A 19,933-nucleotide genomic window follows, 5' to 3' on the forward strand; every position below is an offset into this window, starting at 1 on the left:
ATATGTACGACATATTATGTACGACAACTGCAGTTTATCATTCTATGGCAAATGGATATTCGTTTATTTGCACTTGGGGGCAGTTATGAATAGTGCTGATAGAAGCTTTCTTGTAAGTATTTTGGTAATGATACATATGCTTCCTATTGGTGTACACCTAAGAGTGGCAGAGCCATAGAGTATATATTTATTTAGATTTAGTAAATACTTCCAAGTATTTCAAAATAGCCACACCAGTTTACATTCACCAGCAGTGTATAAGAGTTTCAGTTGCTCCAGGTTCTCATCAAGGACGATACTCATCTCCACTGAGTTCTGTCAGTCTCGATGTTTTAGTCATTCTGGTGATGTGTGATTTGCATTTCCCTCGTGTCTCTGATTGAGCAACGTTTCATATGTTTATTGGCAATTTGTGATGTGCTCTTCAAGTCTTTTGCCCTTTTTGTAATTGGATTGTTTGCTTTTTCCTGTTGGTTTGTATGAGTCCTAGGTATTAGTCCCTTATGAAATATATGTATCATAATTGTCCCACTCTGTGGTTTGCCTTTTTACTCTTTAATGCTGTCTGCCAATGAAAAGGAGGTGTTAACTTTCTTATTGTTAATATAATCCATTTTATTATTTTTTCTTTTTTGGTTAGTGCTGTGTTTAGTGTGGGCTGTTGAATTCTTTGATTAGATCCTGAAGGTATTATTCTCTGTTTTCTGCTAGAAGCTTTATTGTTTTAATCCATTTAGGTTATGATACCTGATATTCTGCTTCTATTCCTTCCATTGTATTTTTATATTTTTTATATGAAGCTTCTTTGCCTTCATGTATTACACAGACAAGTTATAGTTTCTTCCTAGCATGTTTTTTAAAATAAGATAAGTGAGGAAAATAAATTATATTTTATTTTAACATGTCTTACATAGAGTTATTATGAATCAGTAAAGGATTCAACTTATATATTTTCATTACTTTGTCTTCTTAGGATTTAGTGTATATAAACTTGTTCTACAGAAAAAGTTCAGTTTAATCTGAATTTATCTCTTTGTACAGATTTTTAAAACCTATTTATTATAATATAGGAGGAAGCATTTTTTTAAGAGCACTTTAACATTTCGCCATATTTGCTTTATCTCTCTCCATGCAAATACACACATACTTTGTATTTTTGCCCAATCATTTGAAAGAAACTATCAGGTGTTTCTTTCTCCTATATGAACATACTCCTACATGAATGTAATACGTATTGTGTGTGTGTGTAAATAAATTGTTTCATTGCTCTTTGGTTCCTAAAACTAGCCTAGCAGACAAGCATTATCTAATGCCAAAGATTTAAAATTCATTTGTTCATTAAAGAACTACTTTAGAAACACTAAAGTATGGGAAGCAGGTAGAGTGCATTGAAGACTTTGGCAAGTAGAGCAAGTTAAACACTGAACTTTAACAAGTATAAAATTTTTTAAGGTACTTTATCCATTTCCCTGTCAAACCCTAGGCCACTTTGAATCACAGAATAGGAAAACAGATTCTTACCTTTGAACTAAACCATATATTATATTTATTTATGGTACATTCTACATGTATCAAATTTGCATGTTTGTTAAATACTTATGCATTAAAAACATATAAGGCCTAAAGCATGTTTTAATGAGGAGAGTTGCTAAATATGAGTTTCTACCATTGCATGATGTAAGCCTCAGGTGGGTTAAAACTAAGTTTTGTTAGAGCACTTGAATTCCTTAAAACCTAGTTTTCTATTAAAATGGAGTTTGGCTTCATTAAGTTTAAGAGTAATTAAACACTTTTCAGAACGTCTGGCACATAAAAAGCACTTAAATACTTGCCTTAATTAACTAAAAGTTCTTCCTCTTAACATGGTACAGAAGAGCACTCACTTAGGTCTCAGATCTGGTTTCTGGACCAAGTTCAGTCTCCATCTCTTTGAACACTTGTGAAATGAGGAACATATATTAGGTGATCTCCAGTTAGCATTTTTATTATTATATACTGTAGTTATTGTATATATTAATAAGAAAACACTTCATAAATTCTGTCTGATCAGGAAATTTAAAAGTTTTTTTTATCTTAATGGTCACACAAAAAAAGACTTTTGTTTTGATGACTTTGCGACATGAACTTTCTTCTCACTTGATAGCACGGATTACATCTTTACAAGAGGAGGTGAAACATCTCAAACATAATCTTGAAAGAGTGGAAGGAGAAAGAAAAGAGGCTCAAGACATGCTTACTCATTCAGAAAAGGTACATGATTTAACATGCATTAATTATAAGATAGCATTCACTGGTTATCAAATATTATAAAGTGGTTTATAAAATAATGTTCATTCCTAATGTTTATATGTTTATATTTATAAAAGTTTTTATTTTTTTTAATTTTATTTTTTATTTTATTATGTTTATTTTTGATTTTTATTTTTGATTGGTTGAGTGGATGTATGTGTGTCATATTTAGGGCTTTTTATTGTGTGATTTTTGTTTGTTTTTACCTTTGAAAGGTATTAGATGTTTCATATTATCTGATCATCGCAAATTGCTTTGGTTTGGAAATACCTTTTCATATAGAATTTTTTTACCATTTTTTTGTGCATCGGTAAGATGAAGGTTTGAACCTTACTAGCCTTATGAAGAAGGAAAACAATGGATTGGTATATAGTAGACCAGGTTTTTCCATTTTGTTGGTAAAAGTTAGCAAAATAAAAAATGCATAAAGTGATTGGTCTTGGCATGTAGAATTTTCTTAATCAAAAATGTCATTGGTGGGCTGGCCTGGTGGCGTAGTGGTTAAGTTCAGACAGTCTGCTCCTGGGGCCCAGGGTTCATGGGTTCGGATCTCAGGCACAGACCTACACACTGCTCATCAACCCATGCTGTGGTGGTGTCCCACATGCAAAATAGAGGAAGATTGGCACATGTTGGCTCAGCTACAATCTTCCGCACCAAGAAAAAAAAGAACGTCACTGGTTATCCTCTGTCCCTACTTTGCTAAAACAAAAAGGGATTAAACGGATAATATGCAGATCCAGCGCTCTCTTTTTTGATGCCTCCCTGAAATGTAGGTTTACTAGATCCTCAGATAAATGATTCAGAAGACCCTCCAGTTATTTTGTGCTTTGGACATGTTTTGTGACAATCAGGATAATTTTTTGATGTCTAAGCCTGGTGTAAATGTAGAAATAGGATGAAAGACAGAAAAGCAGAAGCAGCACCCAAACAGAAATGGAATACATTTTGACTTGTTCTTTTGTCAAAGCAATGTAAATCTAAGTATAGATGCAAATGTAGATAGAAATAAGTTAATTTTTTAAAAATTGGTAGCAAAAATTTTTAAATGAACTGAAGAATTACCCTATTAATTTCTGATCCCGTCAATGAACACTCCTGAATGTAATCACCACAACCCTATCTTGCCATCAGCCATGGCTAATGATTCAAATGGACAGGGGCGGGGGATAAAGAAAAGCTGATGTTTTGCTTTTAATTATATGTGCTTATTGTAACTTTAAAAGTAAGACGGAGGGAGCCGGCCTCGTGGCCGAGTGGTTAAGTTTGCACGCTCTGCTTCACTGGCCCGGGGTTTCGCCGGTTCGGATCCTGGGCTTGGACATGGCACCACTCATCAGGCCATGCTGAGGCAGCATCCCACATGCTACAACTAGAAGGACCCACAACTAAAAATACACTACTTGTACTGGAGGGCCTTGGGAAGAAAAAGAAAAAATAAAATCATAAAAAAAAAGAAAGTAAGACAGAGATAATGTGAAATATACAAGAAAGTATAAAAAATAAAATTACATCCTGAATAAAAATATTTAAGTAAATATGGTATCACGTTTCAGGCCAGTGTGATTCATATATTATCTCTTGTGGGACATTAAATAATGTCTTGTTTGCACAGTATATTACATGACTCTCATTCTCATTTTACAGGAAAAGAATAATTTAGAAATAGATTTAAACTACAAACTTAAATCATTACAACAACGATTAGAACAGGAGATAAATGAACATAAAGTAACCAAAGCTCGTTTAACTGACAAACATCAGTCTATTGAAGAGGCAAAGTCTGTTGCAATGTGTGGTAAGTGTCAGTTTTAATATTTTCTACATGATTAGTTTTTAATAATGCCTACAAAAGTTTTGATTTTGATCAAAATTTCATTTTATAGTAGTATAAACTCTTAAAATTATAAATTAAGATCTAGAAAAAGATACCTTCCTTTTTTTCTTTCTTATACCTTCTATTTTTAAAATCGCAATTTTACCTTCCAGTTTCCTCTCTCTACTCCCCTCTACTCCCTATAAAAGTCAGTGGAATCTCTCTTTTCTCCCAGTTTTCCAGCCCTTTCCTTTATTTTCTTCTTGGTCCATTCTGGAACTTATTGTCTGTTAATTCATCTGCTTTCTTGTCTTGTACCCTCAATTTTTCCATTCTTTTATATTTCCACTGTATTATGCCTCTAAACACAACCCTAGATCAGATGAACCAGCCACTTTCTTTACTTCAAATACTTCTTCAGATGGATGTTGTTAGCCCAATGCATTATCTCCAACCTCAGTTGAGCTGTCAGTTTTTTAATATATCACTTTTCAGTTCCTTCTCCCAGGCTTTTATTTCTTCTCAAGCTTCCTATGCCATTTCTTCATCAGTACACTTTTAGGTGAACTTTTCTTCTCTTTAAAAAAGAAATCTTGAAAGTACAGGTATGAACTCCTCAAAATCTAGTTCTCTTACTTAATCAACCTATCCACTTCTTTATCTATCTTCAGTATCTTCCCTCTCATCTTACAGGAGAGTGATCCTCTTCCTGTCCTGGCGAATATATTCTAACTGTACTCAGATACAGTCTCTTTTTATCTCAACTTATTATCTCTTTTTCTTTTCTTTATCGTCAACTTTTTCTCCTCCACTGAATCCTTTCTTGTTCTAAACATGTACACATCTCTCGCCTCTCAGAGAAAATAGACAAACCCTTGCAACACCTGTGATCCTTACTAATTTCCACTGTTTTTTTTTTTTTTAAAGATTTTTATTTTTCCTTTTTCTCCCCAAAGCCCCCCAGTACATAGGTGTGTATTTTTAGTTGTGGGTCCTTCTAGTTGTGGCATGTGGGATGCCGCATCAGCATGGCCTGATGAGTGGTGCCATGTCTGCGCTCAGGATTCAGACTGGCAAAACCCTGGGCCGCTGAAGCGGAGCACTCGAACTTAACCACTCGGCCACGGGGCCAGCCCCTAATTTCCACTGTTTTATTCCTTCCCTTTATAGCCAAACTTCTAAAAAGAGGAGTCTTCCTTTTCTTCACCTTCTCCTCACTTCCTAACCTACTACAATCTGGAAGTGTCACTTGGCACCTTAAATTCAATTTGTTCAAGGGAAAACTTAAGGATCTTATCGGTCAAACCTGTTCTTACCCTTATTCTCACTATTCTTCGTGATAGCTGTGTAGTTTTTATGAGCCCAAGATTAGAATCAGACAAATCTATTTTGCCTCTTAATGACTCTGTGACTATTAAGAAAACAAAACTAGATGAGAAAATGCATGTAAAGTGCCTGTATATAGAAAGCTTTCAATAAATAGAAGAGATTGTCATAGTTAAGGAGGGTGATGATGTTTAACATCCAGGAGTCCAAGCCAGAAATCAGAATCATTCAGGAATTCTACTTCCAAATAATATATGCAATGTAATCTTCCTTTCCTGTTCCCTTTTAGTTCATGATGACATCATCACTTTGCTTGATCTATTGCAGTAGACTCTCAATTTTCACTCTGCCAAGAGTTGTTCCAGTCATCAATCTGTTGTTCTTACTTAAGTCACAATGATTTTTTTAAAATTCAGATCTTACTGTGCTGGTCCTTTTTAAAATCCTTTGTGGCTTTCCATTGTTTGCAAGGTATATGTGAAACTCCTCATGAGGTACAGAATCTTTGAATTGGTACTTACCTGTTGTTATAGTCTTACCACTCTGCACTTTCTTATGTGTACCTCATGCTTCAGCCATATTGAACTACTGTTACTCCTTTCACATATGTTCATTATTGACTGCCTACTGTCAGCCAGGCACAACTGGGAGAGAATAAGACTTAGAAGAACTTTTCCTCGTAGAGATTATATTCTGATGGTGGAGATAGACAAAAAAGCAAAAAAATGAAAATAAGTGCAGGTTGTAATCATTAATCTGAAGAAAATACACAAAAATGTGATAGTTTCTAGGTGCTACCACCTTAGATGGGCTTCTGAGGAAAGGCCTCTCTGAGCGAATAATGTTTGAGGTAAGAACTGAAAGTCAAAATAGACTAGCCATTTAAAGAGCAGGAGGAAGTATATTCTAGGCAGAAGACATGATAAGTTTAATACTCTTATTCTAGGAATATTGGGAAGCATTGTAGTGTTTTAAGCTGTGCTGGGATGTGTAATATATGTTTTTAAAATGCCAGTCCTGCTGCTGTGTGGCAAATGCTTTTGAGAGAAATAACAGTTTAAAAAGGGAGATCAGCTGGAAGGCTATAGGCTGTAGGCATTGCTGGTAGAGGAACTAGAAAGAAGTGGAAATACAGAGAATAAGATTTGGTGATTAATTGGATTGAAAGAGGGAAAAGAAGGAATCAAGAAAGACTTAGGCTTTTAATTTTAACAACTGGATGGATGTTAATATATTTTGATGTTGAGATGACTGGGATAGGAGTGGTTTGGTATAGGAAGGAAGTAGACGTCTATTTTAGGGATGTTAACTTTGAAAGCATATTACATATGTAGGTGGAGAGATCAGATAGTCACTTGGTATATAAATGTGGAGCTCAGGGAAGAGGTGTCAGTTCAGGAGTCATACACATAGAGCCATAAGCAGAATCTGATGAGATCAGCTAAGGGAAGAATAAGGGCAAAAGAGAAGAGAAATTGTAATGGAGCCCTTAGGCAGTCTAACATTTGGCAGTCAGGTAAAAGAGGAGAAACCAACAAAGGAAACCAAGAAAGAGCAGCCAAAGGGGTAGCAGGAAAACCAAAAGAGTATGGTATTAGAAGCTCAAAGAGTAAAGTACTGAAAAAAATGAGTGAGTGGTTCAATATATTGAATTCTGTTAAGGTCAGTGAAGATTGCAGATATGGAAATTGTGTCTCCTCTGAATTTTGCAAGATGGATGTCATTGGTTACCATACAAAGAGCAGTTTCAGTGGAGTGGTAGAAAATAGAAGCCAAATTGGAAAGAGATAAATGTATAGTAGGTAAGACACTGAGGACAGTAAGTAGAGACAACTCTTTGAGAATTTTGGCTGTGACCAGAGATGGGATGGTGCCTAGAGATGGGAGATCGTGGAGGAGATGTGAGATCACTGGAGGATATTTCAGGAAAGGGGATAATAAATTAGATGATTATGTTGATGGGAGTGATTCAGTTGGGAGGAAGTAACTGTTGAGGCGAGAAAGAGTTGAAATAATTGAAGAAACGTAGTCCAGAACAGAAGTGGATGGATTTGTGTTTGATTAGAGAGATGGGAATTAAAAGATGATGATTGTATTGGTGCAGCTAGGGTTGTAAGTTTGGTGGGGGGAAGATGAGAAAGTTCCATTCTAATGATTTCTATTCTGTCACCTAGAGGGGCAATCTCTGAGAGGGAGAGAGCAGACTTAATAAGTTTGAATCCTCTTGGTGCAATTTACTAGTTGCAGGACCATGGAAAAGTTAACCTCTCAGAGCCTTAGTTACCATATCTCAAAAATGGAGTCTCACAGTAGACTAATATCTCCTGGTAATAATTAAAATAGGTATCAGGGGCCAGCCCTGTGGCGTAGCGGTTAAGTTTGTGCACTCCGCTTCAGTGACCCAGGGTTCACAGGTTCGGATCCCAGGTGCAGACCTACACACCACTCATCAAACCATGCTGTGGCAGCATGCCACATGCAAAATAGAGGAAGATTGGCACAGATGTTAGCTCAGGGCCAATCTTCCTCACCTAAAAAAGAACAGGCATCATATTACCATGGAATCTTGTTTATCTGAGTTGCATAAATTAGAATTCTTATCATAGCTTTAGGTGTCTTGAAACTTTTCTGGAACAATGCAAAGTATAGATTAATAACCACAACCTTATTTTTCTGCTTTTATCTGAACTACCTCTGTTTTTCTCCTTAGTTACTCCACTTTTTTTCCGGCTATCCTTTCACCTTCTGGTCTGAAAATAACACTGAATAATCTCCTATATCATTGGACGAGGGCTGGATTTAGAAGGCTTTATTTTATTACTTTATTATCTTTTATAATTCCCTTCCTTTAGAGATCCCACTAAACAAATAATTCAAATAACGTTAGCACTTCTATAATGAATAGCTCTATTAGAGTCCCAGGATAAAAACAGTAGGGATTTTTGGCACCGATTTGTTTTATACAGTCCCTGAAAGTGAAGAGTATTAAAGTAGTCTCTTTCTTTAAATGTACGTTTTTAACTTTTCTTCTTTCACAGAGATGGAAAAAAAGCTGAAGGAAGAAAGAGAAGCTCGAGAGAAGGCTGAAAATAGGGTTGTTCAGATTGAGAAACAGTGTTCCATGCTAGACGTTGATCTGAAACAATCTCAGCAGAAGCTTGAGCATTTGACTGAAAATAAAGAAAGGATGGAGGATGAAGTAAGAAAAATAGTACTGATTTTGTTCATCTTATAAAAGAGAAACAATCAAGTTATGCCTGAAAAGTCATTATCTGTAATTTAAAAAACATGAAAGAGATTGAAATAACCTATATGTATCTGTGTTCACTGCTATATGGTCACCACTATATCCCTAGCTCCTAAAATTTTCATCTTCGACTCGTTATTAAACATTCACACCATAGAGTCTGTACCGTTTTGCACTGTGACAGTACAACTGTATAGAAGTGTTGTAGCTCCTCCCCTAAAGGAACTGTCTTCTTTTTCAAAAAACAAACAAAAAACCTCTTTATTGTAAAGTATCCTGTAATCCCAAAGAGAAGCATTGCCTTTAGATTTCAAAAAATCTTAAACTGCAGAGTCTTGACTGGCTTAGATCGATAGAAAGCAAGCACAGGCTACACATTTACAAAGCAGTAAATAAAAAGATAAAATGACATTGTAACCTTGTGGTTACTATATATATTTTAAAAATTATTTGTAAGACTGGAAGTAATTAGTCCACATACATTAGAGAAGGGACAAAGGGAAGACTGGAATAATCAGGAAAGACTTCACAAAGGAAAGATGGGATGTTACTACTATTTTAAAGATTAAGACCTCAGAAGTTATTAGTTTGAGAGTCAGAAGCCTGAATTGTTGAGGTAACGTTATCAGTGAAGATAACAATAACAGGGTGATTCCTGAGTGCTTAAGAAGATAGGCAAGTGAGACAAAAAGGGACTTGATCTGAGCAGAGAAGAGATGTGTTCAGTGGTCATGGGAGAAACTTGGGCACCAAATTATTGATAGTCTTTTAAACTTAAAAAGGGAGCTATCAGCGAAAACACTCTTTTAGGAAAGTTAGTCTGGTAGCAGTATTTAGAATGGACTAGAAAGAAGAGAGATTGGAGATACTTATTAGAGCTAGCACTCAGGAAGCATGTATGTTGAAAATTTGAAAGATAATATTCACTCATTTAAAAAACATAGTTTTTGACCACCTGTTACCTACCTGTTTCTGTGCAAAAGTTGGGTAGTGAATAAGGTAGATGTGGTTTTGACTTTTGTGGCACTTACAGCCCAGAAGGAAAGACAGATATTAAAATAGTGATTACAAGCATAACATACATTTAAAAAGGAAGTACCAAATGCTGTATGAGTGTTAGGACTAGTCACATCTGGGAGTTAAAGAAGTCCTCACTAAACGTTGAAGGGTTGTAGACTAGAGCAAAAACGTTTATGAGTGAACAGGTAAATTTAAATGCCCCTTGGGAATGTCCCCCTAAAAGTGGCTTTTGTACTTACCTTCTAGTCCATAGTTCCCATACAGGTTGCAGTAGAAAGAAATCAGATTTTTTTCCCCAAGATCTCATACCTGAAATTTGGGAATTAATTTCACTTCACAGTGAATTCTGCAGTAATAAACACATAGAACTATGAAGACTGTTTAGAATACTAATATTCTGTATTTGTATAAGGCATTATGATGTAATTGAGATTGATTAATATTCTTTCAAATCAAGTCTAATAAATTATTAAAGAGATTTAAGATCTCAATTATTTTTCTCATTTATAGGTTAAGAATCTAACTCTGCAATTGGAGCAGGAATCAAATAAGCGACTGTTGTTACAAAATGAATTGAAGACTCAAGCATTTGAGGCAGACAATTTAAAAGGTTTAGAAAAGCAGATGAAACAGGAAATAAATACTTTATTGGAAGCAAAGAGATTATTAGAGTTTGAGTTAGGTCAGCTTACAAAGTAAGTCTCAAAAATAACATTCTTGATTTCTTTTTTGTGTTCAGCATTTGTGTGTTTGATATTTTATGTGTGTCTAGATTATGTACTTAGAGTTTGTGAAAGGAAGACTTAGAAAAAAACACTTAGAAATAAAAGAATTTACTTGCAAAGAAGTTGGAAGGACAGGCTTACTAAACAATAAGTACAGGTATTTAAAGGGAGAAACAAGGAGATTATCAATGCTACTGACTTTAAAGTAAGTCTGTTTACACTGGAAAAACCACAGTTTTCTCATGATTTTCATATCCACAAACATCATCATGTTTCTTCACACTAGAATTACAAAAATCAGGGATAAAACTTGTTTTTATTAAGGGTTCAGTACCTTACAGGAAATATTTAAGGTTTCCTTATTTTAGAGAATAGAATTAGACATGATGTTTTTTATTTTGTTCCTGTGGTTCATCTCGGAATGCAAAGTATCTTTTTTCTTCTTCTTCCACTCTGAGATGCGATGTGCCCACTTACTTGAAATGGAGACAAGGTGTCAGTATTGCTTTCAGAATTTGTATAAGGACATGCTCAAAAATTTATTATTGAAAATAGGTATATCTTATGCCAAGTCATGTGTTTTTATTTTCTCCAAATTTGTTATAATGTCTTCATCTGCCAGCATCGTTTACAACACAGTAATTCTCAGATAAAATTGTCGGTTTTTATTTTGTTGGATTTATATTGGTGAAATTCTTTTAGAGCCACCATTTTCACCAGGTAATGTTTTATAGTTTTCTTCTCCCAAAATAACTTTCACTCGGCATTCAGTGAACATTTATTACGTCCTTTTATCAACCATATGCTTGTTAGATGATGAAAATACAAAGCTATTACTATCTAATATCAAACCTAGCAGCCACAGGTGGAATTGTTAATACTTGAAAATCTGTCTCTGAGTTGCGTTGTTCCTCTCTATGTGAGTTCCGTTTCTGTGTGTAGTATATGTAAGTGTCTCTGTCTGTCTTCCTTCTCCTTTATCAGTTACTGTACTTGCTGCTTGCCTTCCTTCTTTTTGATTCCTTATCTGATTATTCATTTCTGCCACTCCCTGTGTGCTTAATGGGCCATAATATATAGTATGAATTATTGGTATTATTCATGTTGCCTGTTTTTAATTGCCTACTTAATACAGAAGACATTTCAAATATATCCCTAAGAATGCTTTTTTCTATAAAAATGTACAAAAAACAATATCATGTTTACTTTTGCAATTTGGATTAGTCCATAATTAGTATTTTCCTGAAGGTGACCTTCAGTAGAAAAGGGGTCCCTCAACTTTGCATAGTATCATTTTATAAGGAGCAAAATGGAACCAGACAGTGTGGCCTGACCAAATATAATTATTAAAGTAATACTGTATAATGAAGTATGATTTTTAAAAACAGAGGTCATTTTAGTAAACATTTTTATTTTAGCAACCTTAATAAATAAAGAATAATCCAACATCTAGCTATTTATGCATTTGTGTACTATTTTCTCTTTTATCTGAAGACAGTATAGAGGAAATGAAGGACAGATGCGGGAGCTACAAGATCAGCTTGAAGCTGAGCAATACTTCTCGGTGAGAATCATTTTTAATATTATAGACTCTTTCAAAACCTGACTTAAAACAGGGTAGATTTTTAATGTGAACTGTGATTCTTTTTCAAATGACTATGAAGCGATTTTCCTCCCCCTTTTCATATCTACGTCTCTACATTTTATTTTTGGATCTGAGTTCATGGTCTGTTTACTTTGTAAAGAAATGACCTTTTTTGTGCAAACATTTCTAGAATTGCCATCAAACTAGAACTATTATAAGACTTTTAAGGATTCTGTTTGCCTGGTAGCAAGTTTGGGTGGTTTAGGGTGTCAATGTTATCATGTGTGGTTCTTGTATACTTATCATATTTGTAGGTAGAACTACATACTGTTGTAGGTGTAACTAATTTCAAGAGCTTTTTCCAAATGTTTTAGCTCTGTATGCACTTTATATGTTTGTTTTGCTTTTCCTCCATAGAAATCATTCTCTTATTTGCTGCAGGCCCAAGTATTTTCACTACTTCTGTTGATTAGCATTTACAGCTAATGCTTTGAGGCTTTAATGAAGCCTCTGCATTTTTTGTTTGTTTCTTTTGGTTGCCAAGCTTATGCTCTACCATTTCAAAACATTTATCTAGCTGCTCCATTACTATTACACTGGCAGCCACTTTTCTACAGCCTTATTCAGTGCAATTAAATGTGTGGAATTTGGGTTGCCCTGGTGAACATGCCCTAGAAACCAAGTGTGAACAATATTGGAAGTAATGATTTCTGAGAAAATCTGAAAATTTTCCGAGAAAAATCTGAGAGCTCTGCAGAATTTTCATATGATTTAGAGCCTTGTGCTCTACTGTGCTCATCTTCTGATAAACATGGTGACTTTCTGACTATTTTTTGTGTATTTCTTTCTTAGCTTATCAGACCATCACTAGAATATGTTTTTAAATTTTGTAAGAAAATCAGTATTGTCCAAAAACCTTTCCCTGAGTGTAGATTAACATTAATTTTTTTCAAAGTGAGTCGTACTGACGTCTGCAAAGTGCTCTGTAATATCGTGCACTCTTTCTTGTCCATATGCTTCCACCAAGGCTTCTAGTAGCTCCTCTTTGGGATGAATGTCAAATGACTTGTGGTATAGATTCTGATTTTGCCTCTATAAAAATAACACAAAACCTTATCCTGTCTCTTAGTTCTGATTTATTCTATTGCTTGTGAGGATTGGGTTAGATATCATTAAATTTGATAAGATATTATGAACCAAATTTAATATTTTCTTTAATTGGGGCTTTCAAATCAGATTATTTTTCTTTTTATCCCTTCACTCATTACACGTATAAATTTCATTATCTGAAGTTGGAGAAAAGAGATAAGAATCTGACTCCTAATGGCAAAATGAATTATTTCATTTTAGAAATTGTAAACACTTAAACTAGAGCACTCTTCCTTTACTTGCATTCCCATAGAAATGTATGTATTTTTCCCCTAGAGAAATGCTACTTCTTAGAGGGATAATTAAGTGTACAGTATAAAAGTAGTTCTCCACAACTATTTGCTGGTCCTGACTATTTTTTTCCTTATCTTATCTTTTAAACTAAAGAGGATAGTTAAAAAAAAAAAAAAAAGGAAATAAACTTGAGAACTGGAAGTATACTCTGTAATCCCTGAACCCAACACAATATGGATCTAATACTTATTCATACCTGTTAAATATTTGTTGATGGAGTTGGCAAAAGCCTATTGAATTTTGTAAGAACCATTGTTCTTTAAGAAGTATATATTATTCATATGTTAACAGGCTGTTTGATAAATCTTGTTCATGGATATTTCTTCTGCCTCTCAACCACCCGCCCCATCCTACCCACACAAAAGAGAAGTAGTTTCTCTAACAGTATTCTCTTCAAGAATTGATCTAACATTTAAATGAGTACTAGTGCTGGCTAAATTTCTTTATAATGTTTTTCCCAAATCAATATTTTTCATATATTTTTGAGTATAATTTCCATGTAATTAATTGTACCCATTTTAAGTGCATAGGTCAGTAAGTTTTGACAAATGTGTATACCGTGTGACCACCAGCACAATCAACATGTAATAGTTTTCTTCACCATGAAAAATTCCCTTGTGAACCTTTGCAGTCAATCTTCTCTACCCATCTCTATCTACAGGCAGCCACCGATTTGCATTCTGTCAACAGGCAACCACTGGTTTGCATTCTGTCACTATTGATTATTTTCCCCTGTTCTGGAATTTCATACACATGGAATCATGCCGTATATACCCTTTAGCACCTCATTTCTTTCACCCAGCAAAACATTTTTTAGATTTATCATGTTGTATGCATCAGTAGTTCATTCCTTTTTATTACTGAGTAGTATGGATACACCACAATTTTTTAAATTCATCTGTTAATGGACATCTGTGTTATTTCCAGTTTGGAGGTACTATGAATAAAGCTGCAGTGAGAATTCATGTACAAGATTCTGTGTGGACATATACTTGCATTTGTCTTGGGTAAATACTTGGGAGTAGAACTGTTGGATCATATGTGATTTCACTTTATAACAAACAACCAAACTGTTTTTTAACCCACCATAAATACTTATTTCTTCATCACTGTTTTGCAGACACTTTATAAAACCCAGGTAAAGGAACTTAAGGAAGAAATTGAAGAAAAAAACAGAGAAAATTTAAAGAAAATACAGGAACTACAAAATGAAAAGTATGTCCATTTTACTTTAGAACATGAATCACTACTACAACAAAGCATTCTTAACTTAAATTTAAGTTTAAAGATAGAGGGTAGTTGTGCCATTATTCTGATGGGAATGGCAGGGCAAATCTTATTAGGCTAATTCAGAACAAGTCAAACTAGATTTAGGCTAAAATGTATGTCTGTGGTGAAAAAATAATTTAATACATTAACAGTACAGCAGTTTTACAGAGATTCACTAAACTGTGGCAATAAATTGTTTTCAAGAGTCTCAATCTTTAAACATCTCTTTCTATATAAACAGTTTGTGCTATATTTTCAAGTCACTATTTTATGGTAGGTTAAGGTATTTAAGGTCTTCCTCTTAGTATTATTAGACAGGTTAATTTCCATTGCATGTGTGTTAGGGCCTTAGAAGGAGAAGATCTTATAAAGCTGTTTAAGTGTAACAACTTCTCATAGCTAGATAGCGTCAGAACAGACACCGAAACTAGTTTTCTGACATTGTTATATTCTCTTTCCATATAACCATGTTTGAAAGAAATTAAAGATTTTAACTGTCTTATTGTTGAAGCAGACAAACACATAAAGTAGCAAAACATGTACAATTTTATGAATTATATCATGAATATCATTATAACCAGCTCCCATGAAAGAGACAGGACCTTGCTGTCCACTATATCCCCCCTCCTAATTATGCCTTCTTCCTTCCCCACCACAAGAGTAATCACTATCCTGACACTTAGTATTGAAGGAACTGGATTTGTCCTGTATAGTTTTCCTCAGTTGTGATTTTACTATTTCTGTTTCTGTAGTTAGTTGAACATTTTCCTCATCCTTCTGTGTTTCTTGCAAATCCGTGGTTAAATCTAGAGCTGTACTGTCCACTATGGTAGCCACTGGTCACATGTAACCATTTAAATTTAAACTCTAATTTATTTAAATAAAAGTAAAGCTTTGCTTCCTCAGATGTACTAGCCACATTTCAGGTGCTCAGTAGTCAAATGTGGAAGTGTCTACCATATTGGACAGCACAGGTTTAGAATATTTCTATGATCATAGAAAGTTTTGTTGGACATCCCTAATCTGGAGTCTTAATGAGATTCAAGTCTGATTTTTAGAGAGAAGATTACCTCAGATGTAACCTTGTAATATCTGGTTGCCTCTTTGTGTTGTTAGCAACCCTTGACACTCAGTGGTCCTTAATACACTAGGTGGAGTCTAAGGTACGAACAAAGGTACATTTCCTGGTTATTCTCTCTGACAGTAGTAGACTCCTATTGTAGAGTATAGTGTGTTACCTGTCATTTGTATGGTATCTACGATGTAATATGCAATCCCAGATTGTCTGCATTCACTGTGAAGGGGGCACCCAATCCACTCCATACTAAGTTGTTTCATAGGGTTAATATGTTTGCCATTGTTTGATCTATTCAAGATAAATGTATTGGTCACCACTATTGTGCAAAGTACTGTGCTTCATTCCAGTGATATAATTATTATTAAGTTATGGTTCTTACCTTCAGATGTTTCAGAATCTAGTCAGGAGACAGATATAATTAAGGTAGGCTGCTATGACAAAGTGGTATCGGAATACATTAAAGATATACCTTATCTTACCATGTGGGATTCAGAGAACATTTCTCAGGTGACAACTAAGGAAAAGTAAAATTTGCCAGGGAATGGGATATGGGGAAGGGGACAATATAGGCAAAAGCCAGCCTGTGATTTGGGAAACAGCAAATGGTTTAGTTTGCAGGTAGAGAGACAGTTGGTGACAGATAAGGCTGGAGAGAGAAACTTGGGTCAGATTACAACAAAGGGCCTTGTGTGGCATGCTGAAAAGTTTGGAATTATCAAACATTGAAGAATGAGAAATTTCGTTTTTGTTATTGTTCTCTGTTGCATGTCCATCACACCTACATCACACACACATCACCTAGATCAGGGCCTTGCATTGAATAAGTATTCAATAAATAATGAATGAATGGTTGAAAATTCTCAGCTAGGGATTGACAAGCTGGTGTTTTAGAAAGCTCTGCTCTTTAGAGTGGAGAATGGATTGGAGTGAGGCAAAGCTGGGTGGATGCAGGGAGTCCAATTATAATAATTGGAATAATCTAGATGTAAAATTATAGTGTAAGTTGGCAGTAAAAAGAGAGGCAAGTGCATGGAAAAAATAGGAAGTAGAAGCAGTAGGACTTGTAGATTTGGGGGTGTGGGGATAAAGGTTAGGGAAAATTTCAGGTGGACTCTTGAGTTTCTGACCAGGGCAGTTGGGTTGATGGTAGTGCTAGTCCCTAAGTTAAGGAATATCAAGTTTGTGAGATGAGGGGAGACAAGATTATTTCCGTTTCAGACCTGTTGAGTTTGAGATGTTTATGGGATGTTCAAAGAGAAATGATACTAGGTACTTGGGTTTATTGCTTCAGAACTCAGAGAAAAGATAAGGACTTGTAGCTGATTTGACAATCATTGCATACTGAAACCACTCAGATAGATGAGATTTGTTAAGATGAATGTGTATATCAAAGTTTACATACTTATGAGCCCGTGATACCATATATGTGACTGGGTTGAAGTTAGTTGGATCTAAATGTCAGTACATTCATTGTGTGAGTTGTAAGGATTACAACAAACTGAAGAGTTCGTGTCCTCAGTTCTAACCACTTGCTGGCACATGGTAACACTGATCCAGTATTTCAAGATCTTCTGGTCTTTCAAGAAAAACCAGGAATCTGAATTTTTATGTAAAATGTTTTGTAATGTTCTCTAAAATTATGTTTTAACATAAAATGTTATGTAATGTTTTAAAATGTTATGTAAAATGTAAAAAAGGGCCCAAATTTATTTTGAGTGTGTGTATGTGTGTGTCGGGAGGGAGGGAGGGAGGGGGACACTTATGTGGACTCATTTGAGCCTCCCAGACAACAAGTTGTAACCACTAATATAGGATGAGAAGACATAAAGGCTGAGGGCAGACTAGCTCCTATACTTTTAAGGAATGGGCAGAGGAAGGAAAAGTAATAAGTCACCAGTAATACAAGCAGAAAAGCAGAGTAGGGTATCACAAAAGCTAGGGGAATAGAATATTTCAAATAAGAGAAAGTAATTTAAAGTGCCAAATACTCAGAAAGGTCAACTGAAAAATAAATTGTCCATTATATTTAAGGTTTGTTATCTTTTTGAGAACAGTTCCTAAATAGTGATGAGAACAGATACGAGATTAAAGTGGATTAAGACATGAATGGGAAGGGTAGGGGTAGTGGAGACAGAGTGTAGACAACAGCCACATTGACCTCCTTACTATTCAACACACCAGTCACTCTCCTGCCTCGAGGCTTTTGGACTTTCTCTTCTCTCTGCCTGGAACATTTTCCCCTGAATATCCACATGACCTCCTCCTTTACCCTTTTCAGGTCTAGGTCTAAAGGGCATCTGAGAGACATCTTCCCTGAACACCCTTTGTAAGATTGCAAACATCCTCCGCCTCATACTACTACCTTGCTACTTAGTTCAATATGCCTTCCCTGTTTTATTTTTCTCTGTAGCACTTACCCGTAACCTCCTAAGATATTGTAGAATTTGTAAACCCTCTTGTAACTACATATCCTCTTCCAGCCACTGTCCCATTTTTCTGTTTCCTTTTGTAGCAAACTTTCTTGAGAAGTGACGTACCATTTATCCTCAGGTCCTCTTCTCCCATTCTCTCTCACTCCCACTCCAGTGAGACTTGTACTCATCACTCTACAAAAATAACCCTTCTCAAGGTCACTGGTGACTTCCTCGTAGTTAAAGACAATAGTCAATTATCAGTCCTTATCTCGTTTAACAACAGCAGTTGACATAGTCAATTATTCTCTCTTGACAAAATTTCTTGACTTCAGTGACACCACACTCTATTTTCCTCTTATTGAACAAGCTACTCTTTCTCAGCCTCCCTTGCTCCTTTGTCCCTTCCCATCTCCAAGACCTTTAAAGTTTGAAGGGCCCAAGGGATCACTCCCTGCTTGTTCTCATCCAGCCTCATAGCTTTAAATAGAATCAGTGTACAAGTACATTCTCCCCTGAATTCCAGACTTGTATATCCGGCTGTCTATTTGACATCTCCACTTAAGTGTTTAATAAGCATCGCATATGTAACATATCCAGAAAAACTTCCCTATTCCCTCACTTTGCCAACCTGCTCCTTCCTGTTTTCCCCCATTTTGGTATTAGTTATTCTGTTCTTTCCCATTAAGTCAAAAACTTGAAGTTATCCTAAACTCTTCCTTTTTTTCTTATACTCTACACTCAATCCATCAATAAATCTTTCTAACTATACTAAAAAATATGTCCAGAATCTGATCAGTTCTCACCATTTACCAACCTGATCCAAAATATCATCTCCAATCTTGATTATTTCAGTAGCCTCCTAATTGATACTCCTGCTTCTGCCGTTGTCCTCCTACTGTCTGATCTTAATACAGCAGCCAGAGTGATCTTTTTAAAACAGAATACTCAGAGTAAAAGCCGAAGTACCTGTATTGTCTTGGAAAGCCTTACAATGTCTGTTCTCCTCTCTCCACTCTTCTTTTACTACGTCTCTCACAACGTTCTCCCATCTCTCACTCTGCTCACATTAACTTCCTTCAGACCAACTGTAGGGGATTTATTATTAGATGCTTCCGCTGCTTAAACATGTATTCCCAAATACATTCATGGCTCACTCCCTTACTTCTTTCATATCTCTTCTCACATATCATCTTAGCAGAGAGGCCTCCTTGATCACCCTATATAAAATAGTGACCAGATTCACAGCCTCCTCCACCTTTCTTCTTTTATTGTTTTCTGTGGCACACTATGTATTACTTGTTCATTTTTTTAAATTGTCTGTTTCACCCTACTAATATATACTTGCTGAGAGCAGAGACTTTGTTACTAATGTATGCCTTAATTCCTAGAATACTGTTTGGCACATAGTAAGCAACCAAATATTTTGAGGGGAAATGAATGAATATTCTTTTTTTTTGTAGTTAGTATGTGTCTCCCTCTTTAGGCTTGAGACAGAATATTTTCTTTCTATTTTTCCCTTAGTAGAAAATAGGTAGTAGTCATTCACTCATTCATTTAGCAAACATTTATTGAACACATACTGTATACAGGGGGGTACAGTCATAACCAAGATAACTTATCTAAGAAGTGCTCTTTAGGAAGAGCAGGCAAACTGGAGTGATCTGGTCCTGGTTTGAATGTCAATTCTGAAAAGCTGTAAAGTGTAATTCCCAAGAAACATT

General features: G+C 35.4%; 1 protein-coding gene across 2 annotated transcripts in view; it reads left to right on the plus strand.

Annotated features, from left to right (window-relative positions):
* Positions 1-19,933, plus strand: part of ROCK1 (Rho associated coiled-coil containing protein kinase 1) — a 160,832-nt gene that overhangs the window by 108,152 nt on the left and 32,747 nt on the right. For both annotated transcript variants that reach the window (NM_001163985.2, XM_014727604.3), the window contains exons 17-22: positions 2,144-2,250; positions 3,937-4,087; positions 8,470-8,630; positions 10,209-10,393; positions 11,918-11,987; positions 14,572-14,666. In NM_001163985.2, the coding sequence (NP_001157457.1) occupies positions 2,144-2,250; positions 3,937-4,087; positions 8,470-8,630; positions 10,209-10,393; positions 11,918-11,987; positions 14,572-14,666 (769 nt within the window). The remainder of the gene's footprint in view (positions 1-2,143; positions 2,251-3,936; positions 4,088-8,469; positions 8,631-10,208; positions 10,394-11,917; positions 11,988-14,571; positions 14,667-19,933) is intronic.

This window comes from Equus caballus, chromosome 8 (genome assembly GCF_041296265.1).
Source record: "Equus caballus isolate H_3958 breed thoroughbred chromosome 8, TB-T2T, whole genome shotgun sequence".
Lineage (NCBI taxonomy): Eukaryota > Metazoa > Chordata > Mammalia > Perissodactyla > Equidae > Equus > Equus caballus.